Source organism: Callorhinus ursinus, unplaced genomic scaffold (genome assembly GCF_003265705.2).
Source record: "Callorhinus ursinus isolate GAN/ISIS: 27379988/994484 unplaced genomic scaffold, GSC_fseal_2.0 scaffold79, whole genome shotgun sequence".
NCBI lineage: Eukaryota > Metazoa > Chordata > Mammalia > Carnivora > Otariidae > Callorhinus > Callorhinus ursinus.
In genome coordinates, this window is record NW_027397141.1 from 3930015 (window position 1) to 3942708 (window position 12694).

The 12694-nt window shown below is 58.5% G+C and overlaps 1 protein-coding gene across 17 annotated transcripts in view; it reads left to right on the forward strand.

Annotated features, from left to right (window-relative positions):
• MCF2L (MCF.2 cell line derived transforming sequence like) overlaps positions 1-12694 on the forward strand; it is a 133601-nt gene that overhangs the window by 99976 nt on the left and 20931 nt on the right. For 9 of the 17 annotated variants that reach the window (XM_073887461.1, XM_073887469.1, XM_073887471.1 and 6 more), the window contains 5 exons: positions 1375-1465; positions 7799-7918; positions 10492-10608; positions 11105-11254; positions 11878-12002. In XM_073887461.1, the coding sequence (XP_073743562.1) occupies positions 1375-1465; positions 7799-7918; positions 10492-10608; positions 11105-11254; positions 11878-12002 (603 nt within the window). Of the gene's footprint in view, positions 1-883; positions 1001-1374; positions 1466-7798; positions 7919-10491; positions 10609-11104; positions 11255-11877; positions 12003-12694 lie in introns of all 17 variants that reach the window. The other 8 variants (XM_073887462.1, XM_073887458.1, XM_073887460.1 and 5 more) reach the window with 1 other exon arrangement.

Here is a 12694-nt window from a genome sequence, read left to right on the forward strand (position 1 = left end):
CCACGGCCCGCCCAGGTTGGAGCGCACCCCTGCAGGGGTCCGGAGCTCTCTGAACTCCTGCAGCCGGCCCAGCACAGAGCCCGGGAACCAGGGTTTCCCTCGCTTCGCAGCTTCCTCGCTGGCCCGCCCAGCCCGACCCAGGAAGGTTGTCAGGCAGGTTGTGGGGAGCGTGGCTGCCGTGGAGTCCCCACTCCCAGCACTGAAGCTCAAGTGACAAACAGACCTTCAGTGCCAAAGAGCTAAAGCAGCTCCGAAGACAGTCCTCTGTGGGGCCACACGGCTGTGAAGCGGGATGGTGGCTTCTCGCTGTGTGTCCATGCAGAAAGCCTACTCCGGATGAAAGCTGATGCCTGTGTGTGCGTTCATCTGGAAGGCCTTTGCCCTGACTGAACCCGACTGGTGTAAACAGCTGGAACAGGGGGAGCACCAAGAGCCAGCAGCGCCCCAGCCATCGCCCCCTGAAACCTGAGGCAGAAGGACACGTGGACAGCCCTGGCTTTGTTATGTAATGAGTGCAGCCCACAGAGCATTTCCGGACTGCATCATTTACACTTGCTCCGTGTAATTCTGATTTTCATTTAAACCCAGAGTGGCTTCCTCACTTTGTTCCCAGATCTGGAAATTAGCAATTCAAGTCGGTGCCTTGGGCGTGCCCTTCTTCCCTCCGCAGGGACTGGCTGGCAGCGGCAGCGGCTGGCGCTGCACAACTGGCTTGGATGCGGAGTTCCCCGACGGAAGCGGACCTCCCCACTCTCCACTGTGACCCAGGCCCGTGCCCTGGGCTGAGGCAGGACGGAGTTGTTATTCCACAGCGACTCGGCATTCTCTTGACCACAGATGTTGCTGTTGCAAGCAGCCGTTTCTTGTCTCCCGTTTCCAACAGATGCTGTGAGCCTGTGGACGCCTCGCGGATTTTCTCCCAAAAGTGTAGCAATGCCATCAAGAGCGATTTTATAACATGGACACACAGGGGGACCTCAGATGCCAGGACTGATGTAACGTATGGATCATAAAACTTGTTCTGGAGGGTTTAGCCAGCTGGTCAACCCAGAAAGCACCATGATTGGTGACTGAGCTCCGGGAAGGGGGTCTGCCAGGGTCTTTGCGCCATGAGATGGCTGGTGTGGGGCTGGGAGTGTGAGCAGCACACAGGAGGTTATCTGTCCATCTTTAGATAAGAGCACATTCTGGAAATTGCCCGGGCAAGGCTCATGGAAATGCTGCAGTCGGCTCAGATGCTTATTTGGCATGCGTTTCACCGTGCAGGGCGGAAGCCGCCCCAGGATTATAGGAGTGTAAGGCTTTCTCAGAGCTTAAACGAAAGCCCGTGAGCCTGCTGCACATGCTAACTGCAGATCTCTCTCCCCGTTTCAGCTTACAAGATGCTGGCATTGGATTCATCCTGGTCATAGACCGAAGGCAGGACAAATGGACCTCGGTGAAGGCATCAATCCTGCGAATAGCAGTAAGTGTTGGTGCCCGGGCTCTGTGACACCTGCCTCTGCTCGTCCCCTGGGCCAGGTGACGGCACTGTTTCTGTCCGAGCCACCCGTCTGCCTGGGGGCAGCTTGTGTTCTGCTGGCCCGAGCTGCACGGTGCACCAGCCCCCGTGGCCTGAGGCAGGGCCAGAGGCCACGTGGGAGCCCACATCCCCCTGGGCTGCTGGAGCGACTGGAGTGTGTGCATGTGTGTGCATGTGTGTGTTCTCAATGGGTTCACTCTTAGCGGCTTGTTATCATTTAAAAACAGTCCCACCAGCCGGCTTGTTCTGACCACTGAGTATGGGCAATGCTGAGGATCGAACGTGTGTTCGTTCTTAAGTGCAGCACAAGGTCCTGAATTAACAGGACGTCCAATGTCATACAGAGAATCTTCAGGCTACAAGTTTGAAATTATATTGAACAGCTTTTCCTAATTGACTTTTTCCTTTCCAGAAGGGCTGTTTACCCTTTAGTTCTCCAACAACCCAGACACCTCGACCTTCCTTGGTACCCGTGCCCGCAGCCAGGGACCCCCGAGGCCGCCTTTCATGCGCAGAAGGGCAGCTGCTCTGCGGATCCTGTGTGGCTGTTTTTAGCCTGCAGTGATAATTCGGGAGGGAAGAGTTAAGTCAGCAGCTTCTGCCCTGCCCACGAGCTCCATGTGGAGCACGTCACCCACGCTCACTCACGGCAGCAGGGGGACCCGGAGCAACTGTGGCCGGGCTCACTGGCCGGGACAGCTCTCCTGCTCCCAAGCATGTCTTAAACACCTAACCCCCGATGGAGTAAAATCCTCCTAACCTCTTGCTCTGGGTCTTGCGTTCAAACCATCTTTGGTTGCTGACCTGAGAGGCGGCTGTGCTACGGCTCTGGGTGGAACGGAAGAAGCGCTTCCTCCCCCGCAGACCACCTCACCATCCGTCCTAACAGCAATCAGAGGCTTGGTGTCTGCGGTCTTACACCTGCATCGGTTCGGTGCAAACCTGGCCCTGGGCTGATGGGTCCCACCTTTGTCTTTCTGAAAAAATATCTCCCTGCACCACCCAGTGCGTCTCCCGCTCCTCGCCCCCACCCCCCACACGCGTGTCCCGCTCCTCACCCCAACCCCCCACTCACGTCTCCCACTCCGCATCCCCACCCCCCACACGCGTGTCCGGCTCTGCGTCCCCACCCCCCACACGCGTGTCCGGCTCTGCGTCCCCACCCCCCACACGCGTGTCCCTTCTTCATCCCCACGCCCACACACTTCCTGTGCCATCATTTATCTGAAACAAAACACTTTGAAATGTTTCAAAAGAAGTAGACTTGTTATAAAATTAGCTTTTGTTTTAAAATCCTGTGAAGCTTACAAAGAACTTTGATATGCCATCAGCAGTTAACAGCCAATGTGTCCATTTCATTGTTTTAAATTTTAAAATCAGTTTGCATGTGACATCACATGGCAGGCTAAATTAAGAATTAAATTGTAAGAACCACTGGGTCAGATGCACAGTAGACTTAAGAAAAATATTTCTTGGGCGCCTGGGTGGCTCAGTTGGTTGGGCGACTGCCTTCGGCTCAGGTCGTGATCCTGGAGTCCCGGGATCGAGTCCCGCATCGGGCTCCCTGCTCGGCGGGGGGTCTGCTTCTCCCTCTGCCCCTCCCCCCACTCGAGCTCTCTCTCCCCCTCATTCTCTCTCTCAAATAAATAAATAAAATCTTTAAAAAAAAAAGAAAAATATTTCTTAAATCAGTACATTAGTCCTGGGTTCAGTACCAAGACGTTCCCAGTCATTGTTTCAGAAGGTAACACTGTTATAATAACAACGTTTTTCAAATTTAAGTAATCTCTCCAGGTCGTCTACGTTTCTCTAGCCCTGAGCTAACACATGCTCAGGCATGTCATCATGTGGCGGTCACGGGCGTCTCCTCGTCTGCACGCACGCCTGTCCCAGGAGGGCCCTCGTCCCAGCACCGCAGGGATATCCCCTGCTCGGGGCCCTCTGCTCCTGCTCCCTCGGCCTCCCCGCCTCCCCGTCGCCCCACAGCGCGGTGCTCCGCGCGGCCTCCCGCTCTGGAAGGCACCGCCGCTCCTGCCTGCACATCTCGCGTTCCTGGAAGTCTGTTCCATCTTTTGCCGTGGCAGGCACCCAGCCCAGGCCCCGGGCGAGATAGGTTCTCCCTGCATGTCTCTTGAGGCCATCGGTCACTCCTGGTTAGACACAGGAGCGTCCCCAAATACAGGATAGTTTTTTAAGAAAGAGATACATTATTTTTAAGAACTGAAGTGGTCTGCAAGTGCCCCCTGCCGTTGAGCCGCATGGCCCGGGACAGACCTGTGGGCGCCAGGGGTGCAGAGCCCTCCTCCCGCCAACGGCCATCCTGGTTTCCTGTGTCACTGACTTCATGACCAGGTGGATTCCAAAGTGTGCTGGCTCATCTTTAAAATGTTGTTTTGTGAAAATCAAAACTGAAGTGTCGGTGTTTGAGTTTTAATGTTTGCACAAATTTGTACACAATAAAAACAATAAGGTTTTAGAATCTCTTTTTTCCCATAAGTTTTGGGGTTCCCCGGTACTGGCTTGGAAACCCCAGAAATTAACATTTTCCCCACATACTCGTCAAAAATTCTCTTTAACTCCAATTCTTTTTATTACATGAATTTACTGATCTCATGAACGCCCAAAAATCTGCATTTAGCACGTTTATTGAGACTCTGTTATGTGCCTGGTCCTGTGCAGGCCCTGGGGCATGGGAGACGTAAGCGGGGAGTAAGCAAGAAGTGTGCAGCCAGGTGGGGTGCAGACAGCTGACAGACGCTGTGACGTGGGTTGTGAGCTGCAAACACGCAGGGGTGCCTGAGGCAGCGCCGGGCAGTCCTACAGGACTGAAGACAGGAGCAGTGTGAGCACCAGGAGGGACTCCTGGTGGAGGTGACACTGGATGCACAGGAGCCTCTAGGATGTTTATCCAGAAACCACTTCACTCTCTTTCTGTCTCCAGATGACCTTTGTGTGGCCATCACACTGTGTGCATTCCTAAGTTGGAAAGTAAACAATATCACTTGACCTTACGAAACCTGTTGCAAGCCTTCTGTGATCATGAAGGAATTTTGCAGCCCTCATCCCAAATCCTTCTTCCAGTTCCCTGTTCGTACAGTAAAACGTTAACGGTATTTTCCCAGCTCTTAGCACATACAGTTGATTCCAACCCAGAGAAAGTTTAGTTACTGTTCTTTGTGTTCAAAAGGTGTGTTTTTGTAGATCATTAACGCCTTGTCACGCAGCCAGGGTCTTACGGCTACTCTCGTTCGTGGAAGATTCGGGAAGTTAGGGAATCGGAAAGACCAGAGCAGAGAGAGGCAGGGGGCAGGGTGTTTCCCGCCTCCGTCAGCTGATGCAGCTGTGACCCCACGGCCTGCAGAGTTAATCCACGTGAAATCTCAGGGGACGGGCGCAGTGCCGTCTTCTGAGTCCCGGCTCTTGTCCTCACGTCACAGCAGCCAAGAGGAACACATGACGGGGAGAAAGCTGGAATTTAGGAGGGGTGACTCACTGTCACCTCCAGAGGGAGCTTTCCGTAACTAGCGGTGGCCAGCTTCCCAGGTGCCGGGACGGCGGTGCAGCCGGCTCGCGGACAGCTGGGCTGGACCCCGCCCGGAACCTGCCTGCGGCGCCTCCCACCTTCAGCGCGGCTTCTCTCCTGTTTCCTTTCTGCTCAAAGGAGCCAAACCACGAGGGCGCCCCCGTGTGGCTGGGGGCGAGGATGAGCACCCTGCTCGGGGGGGCTGCTCCAGTCCCGCCCCCTGCCGGCCTCGCCCTGGGCGCCTGGTGTGGTTTGCTGGCACACGGGCACCCTCGGGGTGCCCCAGGCCCGGCTGTGGCCCAGCAGGTGTGGGGGGCCCTCCCACAGAAGCCCAGGGCACAGGGCCGGGGACGCAGCCCCGAGTCACCAGGAAGTGGTGGAGCTTCAAACCCCGAGACAGCACAGGGGCATCCACAGACATGGTGGGGAGCACGTGGTGGCCCATGAGCAGCGGCCAGGATGGTCACCGGCCATCGGTGGCCTTGGGTCAGAGGCACGTGCGGCAGAGATGCAGGGATGGGAACCACGTGTTTGGGGGGCAAACCTGAAGAGAGGCAGGGGGCAGGTAGGGGTCCTTGTGCAGTGAGGCCCTCGGGAGCGGGGGCGCTGGGTGCGGGGCGGGGCGGAGGTCAGCGAGGCCGCTGCAGGCTGGGCTCTGGACTCTGGTTTGTTTGCAGGGTGGGGAAGTCTCTGGAAGGTTTGCTCAGGACGGGGTCGTGATGCAGCTGACACCCCACAGGGGTCCCAGTGGCACTTCGTGGGGAATAGGCGCAGGGCAGCAGTCGGGGGGCAGGGGAGCAGAGCTTGCTCGGGGAAGGAGTCCGGGGCAGGAGCTGGAAGGACAGTGCACAGGCTTTGGGACTGGCTGTGGGGCCCCAGAGGAAGGCACAGGCAGGAGAGCCCGGGGTGTGGCCGAGCACTGACTGGTCATTGGCACCAGTGAGGCGCCGGCCTGGGGCCCCCCAGTGCCCACGAGTCCAGCTTTTCCTGGCTTTTCTTCTGTTCCAGGGACTTGCTGTCACGTGGACATCAGGCCTGGCCTCAGAGGCCCCGGGGGGCTTTCTCAGGGCAGATCCAGCCTTGGGGCCTTGGGGGTGAGGCCAGGACCCCACCGGCAGCTATTCTGACCTGGGTGACCCTGAGGCCTGTGGGTCAGGAGCAGAGCTGTCCCGGGGCCCCCGCTCCTACGGCACCAACTTCTCCCAGGAGCTCTAGCCCGTGAGACCCACCGGACCAGACACTCGAGGGGGCCCCAGGGCTGAGGGCTGTCCAGGGGCGGCACCTGCTTAGTAGCGGTGCACACGCAGGGCGGGGGCCGCCCAGGCAGTGACTGCTTCCCGGGAAGGAAGTGGCCCGGCGCACACATGCTGTCGAGGTCCTGCTGCCAGGGCCTCAGACTGGCGGGTGTGTCTCTGTTCCCGAGGACGCCTGCCAGGACGGGGCAGGGCCAGGGGAGAAGGCCAGGAGCCTGGGGCTCCCGTGCACCAGTCCTGCTGAGGGCAGGGTGGATGTGGGGGGCCCCGGGGTGTGGCCGCAGCCGGAGTGTCCATCGGCGGGTGGACGGTGAAGACGCAGAGACGCACGGGTGTGTGAGCTGTGGAGAGCGTGGTGGGCACGGCTTCCCCGCAGGCTCCCTGGGCAAGCCGGTGTCTCCCGCCCCACTCCGTGCTGCTTTGTCTGTTTCGGACTGTGCCGGTCTTGGCTATATATCATGTTTCAGCTGCGTTGTGCCCGGTTACCCAGAAATCAAACTCAGTTCCTTCAGCATGTCTTCTTTTAGTAATGGGGTCTGCCCAGAAATCAGCGTGTAGAAATAATCGGCGCCTAGAATAGGCTTTTACTGACTATCTGTCACGCCTCGTTTTTGAGGGTTCGTGCAAGGACGGCACCACTGCGTGTGCATTACGAGTGTGCGTTGGGAAGGCACTTTTTGTCTCTGTGTTACAAATGGGGAAACAGAGGCACAGGGAGGTGAGTAAGTTGCCCGAGGTCACGCACCCTTGTAAGCAGAGCTGGTAGCCGAATATATTCATGTAACTGTATCTAAAGGCACGTACGCTGGGGTGTGAGCTTTCTTCTATCTTTGTTTTAGGAATACGTCTATGTGTCTGTATGGCTGTTTTTATTTGACAAGTGTCTTGGTTCCCTGGGGCTGTCCTCCCAATGCGCCCACAGAGTGGGGGGCTGGAAATGCCTGAGCCACTGCCCCACGGTCTGGAGCTGGAGGTCCGAGGTTGGTCCTGGGGCCGCGAGGCAGAAAATGTCCCTTCCCCCACTCCTGGAGGTTTCTGGCGCTCCTTGGCTGGTAGACGTGTCCCCTGTCTTCACACGCGGCGTCTCCCTGGGTGTCCATGCCCAAGAGTCTCCCTTCCGTAAGGACCAGGCAGATCGTCTTCAGGGCCGCGGTAATGACCCCACATAAACTCGGTCGAATCTGTAAAGACCGTGTCTCCAAATCACATCCTGAGGCACTGGGGTTTGGACTTGACATGTGAATTTGGGGGGACGCCATGCAGCCTGAAACAAGTGTCATAAGCTTTTGATTTTACAGTTGATCACTCACATCACGTGCTTGCCCCGCAGCGTGACCTTCTCCTTTTCTTTTAAGAAGGGGGCTGTCTCTAGAGCCCGGTGTCAGCAGCCACTTTTCCGGCATGACGTCCTCCCTGCCCAGACCACGCCATCCGCTGCAGGCGCGTGAGGACCCCGCGCCCAGATACACGTGTGCCCACGGCCCTTCTGTTCTCTTGCAGGCGTCCTTCCCAGCAAACCTCCAGCTCGTCCTGGTTCTGCGCCCAACAGGGTTTTTCCAAAGGACTCTCTCCGACCTCGCGTTCAAGTTCAATAGAGATGACTTCAAGATGAAGGTGCCGGTAAGTACGTCCTGGTCATTCTGCAGGCTGGACTGAGTGGGTGTCACTGCGCTCTGGGCCCACGCTTGACGGGCGCACCCCCCAGCAGGCGGGCGCACAGACCGCGCGGACCTGTTGGGAACTGCTGGTTCTCTCACACGGCCTTTACCCCCTTTCTGCTCCCGGGAAGCGCGCATCCATACTGTGCCTCGGGCGGGCCACTGTGGAGGTGCAGCTGTGTGAGAGCCACGAATCTAGAACATTCTCACGAGCGAGGGTCAGGCCGAAGAACAAGAGACCCCCACAAGCTGAGAGCCATCGTCAGCCTCCTAGTGAGGAACACCCAGGCTCTGCCGGTGCTGGGGACAAGCCAGGGCCCAGGGGAATGGGGCCAGTGTCCCCAGGCCTGCGGAGGGAGCGTCCAGTGGGTGGGTGGCCCTGCCTCATCTCCTGCTCAGTGGCCCCAGCAGCCCCGAGAGGGCACTCCCTGCCACCAGCCCCCATCCTTGAGAACATGAGGCCACGTAGGGTCCCTTACACGGGTGCCGCCAGGAAGCCTGTTTCCCGTGAAGCCTGCTCGAGTCTCACCAGCTCCTCTGGGAGCAGCATGGGGCAGGGGGCCGCCAGGCAGCACCCCCCCGCCCCGGGTGTATTTGTTCTCTGGGATATCACTTGTTTTCTGTTGCAAAGAGGACGAGAACGTACAGGGCCAGTCCCAGGAGCCTCGTAAGCTCCCGACAGTATCTACCAGATCGCTTTTGCCAACCTGAGAGTCCGTGGTGGTGGTTGTCCGTGAGGTCTGTTCCTGTTCCTCCGTGTACAGGATGCTCGGTGCTCTGCGCAGTCAGGGGCCGTGAGTGAGGCGTCCCCGGCTCGAGAGCAAGTTGTACTCGGCAGCCCCAAACCGTGGGCTTCGGGGTCTTGGGGACACCAGTGTGCTCACTGTTTGCAGGCCTGGATGCCTTTATTTCTGATGGCCCGTTTCCTGGGGACGGGCAAGGACAAAACCACCAAGACACCGCTTACGGTGGTGTCCCAGCATGAAAGCCACCAGTGCCCAGCCTCCTTCAGCCTCGTGACACCTGGGCATACAGCCTTGCCCTACAAGGGGCAAGTGAACCTCGTTAGCAACAGGTCTCGACACAGACGTGTCCGAGGAAACCAGACGGGGCCTGTGCTAAGGGCGGTGGTCTCCCCTGCAAATGGCACTATTGGGCCAAATCAGTGAGTTCTCAAAATCATCGCCGGCTCTTCAGTTTGCTGATCCATTTTATTTTATTTTTTTTTTAAAGATTTTACTTATTTATTTGACAGAGAGAGAGAGCGAGAGAGGGAACACAAGCAGGGGGAGTGGGAGAGGGAGAGGCCGGCTTCCTGCGGAGCAGGGAGCCCGACGCGGGGCTGGATCCCAGGACCCTGGGGTCATGACCTGAGCCGAAGGCAGATGCTTAACGACGGAGCCACCCAGGCGCCCCTGCTGATCCATTTTAGATAACCTTTTAAAAGTGTAGAAAACATCCTCTCAAGAATGCCGTTGTTAAAATGTGTTCATTTTATCAACATGTCCGGTGTCAGTGCTGTGTGCTGACCTCGTGCTGGACAGAGAATGTTAAGAGAAACAGTCCCTACACCTTCTCTGTCATGATTAGACGTACTCGGAGTGTGTGCAGGGTTTAGGTGAGACGCAGAAGTCATGAGGAAGGTGGCCAGGCTTTGGCCATGCAGGCCATGAGATGGGGCCTTCTGCTGGAGGGGCAGAGAGTCCTCTCTGCTGAGCTCACTGCCCACCTCTGGGACGTTTCAGCCTCTTCTGCTTGAAGGCCATGGCTCACGGGATCTCAGCGGCCTGTGGACAGTCCGGGCTGCGTTATCCTCTGTGGCGGGGCTGTGTCTTGCAGGGGAGGGATTCAGCAGCACTCCCACATCGTGACGATCAGAAGCATTTCCAGATGGTGTCAGGCGTCCCCTGGGGACAGAACCACCTGGGCGACTAAACCAATACGGCGTTCAATAACACACAAGATGGTGTCCGATACCGTTTGGTCTAAACCTCTCTAACCCTCTCAAGACCTGTTTTGTGGTGTCTGTCCGATGGCTTGCCAAGCAAAGGCTGTGTCTTTACCCAGAACTCATGGACAGAGTGACCCGGAAAGGGCAAGAGAGATAGACAAGCCTGTGTGAAGCGCTTCCTGGGTCCCACGGAAGGGCACCTGTAATAAGCCCACTGAGTTTCCGTGGGCATAGGGGACAAAACGATGTCCTTTCGAGTCAGAGTGCTGCTCGGTTACCGCCAGGCGCTCCCCCGCCTGGGAGCCAAGAGCACCTGTGGGACGTCCGGTGTTGAGTGTGTGCCCAGCTCTTGTCGGGGCTCAAATGCCTGCCTTCGATGCCGAGATCAGTCATCACAGGCCCATTTCACGCTGAGGCACAGAGAGGAGGTCGACCAGCCCAGAAGTGGCAGAGCCAGGAGTTAAGCCAGGGTCCAAAGCCAGACACCTCCTGCCCCCGCGGCCGCTGTTAGGGACCGTCGGGAGAGCGTCGCTCCTGGTCCGCCGGGCGGTCTCTTTATGGGGGCGGCTTCTTTCCTCCTCCAGGTCATAATGCTGAGCTCAGTACCAGAATTACACGGTTACATCGACAAGTCCCAGCTGACCGAGGACCTGGGCGGGACCCTGGATTACTGCCACAGCAGGTGGCTGTATCACCGCACAGTGAGTCCTCTGGGCTGCCCGCACCCGGGGTGCGCTGTGGGTCCCCCTAATCCCGACCTGATTGGCTGAATAGCTTTTGCATGACGATGCTGCCTTTTCCAAAGACATGTTCCCAATAACCTCAGTTCTGTTCCCCAAGAATGAGGAGATGGTCTCAGTGGACCTCAGTCATCTAAAGAAACAACATGAGTAATAAGTTCGGGAGTGGTCTTCTCTGGGCTCAGAGACAGAACAGAAAGGAAAGCCCCTGGGTGGGGGAGAGACGGAGCACAGAACGACTCTAGCCGATGAGATCCCGCGTAGACAGTGCCTGGTACGCTTCTGGAGGAGTCGTGGGGCTCAGGAGCCACACTGCTGACGCGGGTTAGGCTGGCTGGGCCCTGCCCTGCCCCCGCCCCGAGCGTGGCTGTGCGCTCCGCACCGGACGCCTGCTTTCCAGGCGGCAGGAGGACGCACGCGCGCACAGCTCGGCGAGGGTGTTTTCCTTCTTCCCGAGGCGATCGAAAGTTTCGCCCTCATGGTTAAGCAGACAGCTCAGATGCTGCAGTCCTTCGGGACCGAGCTGGCTGAAACGGAGCTGCCCAACGACGTGCAGTCGACGAGCTCGGTGCTCTGTGAGCATACAGAGAAGAAGGACAGAGCAAAGGTGTGCGTGGCTTCTGTGTGGGATGGGGACGGGGAAGGGCATCGGGCAAAACTGAGCTGAGGCCACTTCAGAGGTGCGTTTTGGTGCCAGTGAGCTGGTAAGCTCTCCGAGGATGGAAACGTGCTCCTTCTTGAAAGCGGCCTGAGTGCCACGGGGTCTGAGAGCAGCCTCCCTCTGAGTGGCTCCTGGGCGTCCAGACGGCCGGGCTACTGGCCCTGAGCTTCTGCTGCTTGTTAGCACAAGCAGGGCGGGATGTCTGCCCACAGTTCCCAGACAGCGGGTGGGGGACGGAGGCTGACCCAGGGGACTGCATCGGTCCGTAAGTCAGCCGGCCACACTCCGGGGAGCCTGAGCTGGGCGGGGTGTGGCTTGGAGTCAGGGCTGGCCCCACCCCCAGAAGCCCACACTCCCTTCGGTCCTGGCAGCGAGGACACCGCGGAAGCAGGCACCTAGAGGTCTGGTTTCCTGTTGGTGTCTTCCCTGCTCCCACTGCCCCAAGTGACCGTAGCCCTAGCCATGCCCTGGCCATAGCGGAGGAGTCTCCGGACACCTGCCGTCCTTTGGCAGCTCTAAGGGAGAGGCGGGAGTGAGCCCGGGGTGCCAGGCACGCACTGTCCCCACAGGAGGACATGAGGTTGGCACTGGACGAGGGGCAGAGCATCCTGGAGAACATCAGGGAGCCACTGGCCAAGAGCGGGGAGCAGAGCCTGAACCAGGACCAGCTGGATAACCAGACCACTGTGCAAAGGTGAGGGCCCGGGCTGAGGCCAGAGCAACAGAGCACACAGGGGCCCCCATGTCCTCATCCTAACGGGAAGCAAGGGGACCGCAAGTCCTTACCACTGACAAGCTTGTCTTCTGTACCCCAAAGAAAGCAGCTGTTCCGGGGAGGAAGCTGTCTTAGAGTGAAGGTTCTTTTCTGCTAGCACGGGGGACGCTTAAGGGAGCTGGTGCTGACCGGGTCCTGCAGGCCTTTGGGGCCTTAACCCTTCTGCACCCACCGGTCCCCGCCCACCGGGCTGGCTTGTGCCTTTGAGACCCAGGGATGCTGTCCTTCCTGGAAAGAGGACAACGTGCACATCCTCCTTGAGCTACAGCCGCCTGGCAGCGCCGTGCGGACTGACCCCAGCACCCTGGAACGCCCACAGCCCCACGCTGGGCCCGGTCCTTGTCCGGGGACGAGGCGTGCACGGGAACCCAGCAGCCGGATGGCCCGCGGGTGACACCCAGCCCACCACGGGCTGACCCAGGCCCAGACCCAGGCGGACTCTTACATGCAGTTTACACAGCGGGCAGGCGTGCTGTGCCAGGGATGGGGGGGGCAGCCTCAGGGGGCCCCATGCAGGTGTGGAGTCATGAACAGAGGGGGCTGGAGCTGACCCCAGCGCTGACGGGCTAACACCCATGGGCGTCTGGCAGGCGTTCTGGCCTGGGAGCGGG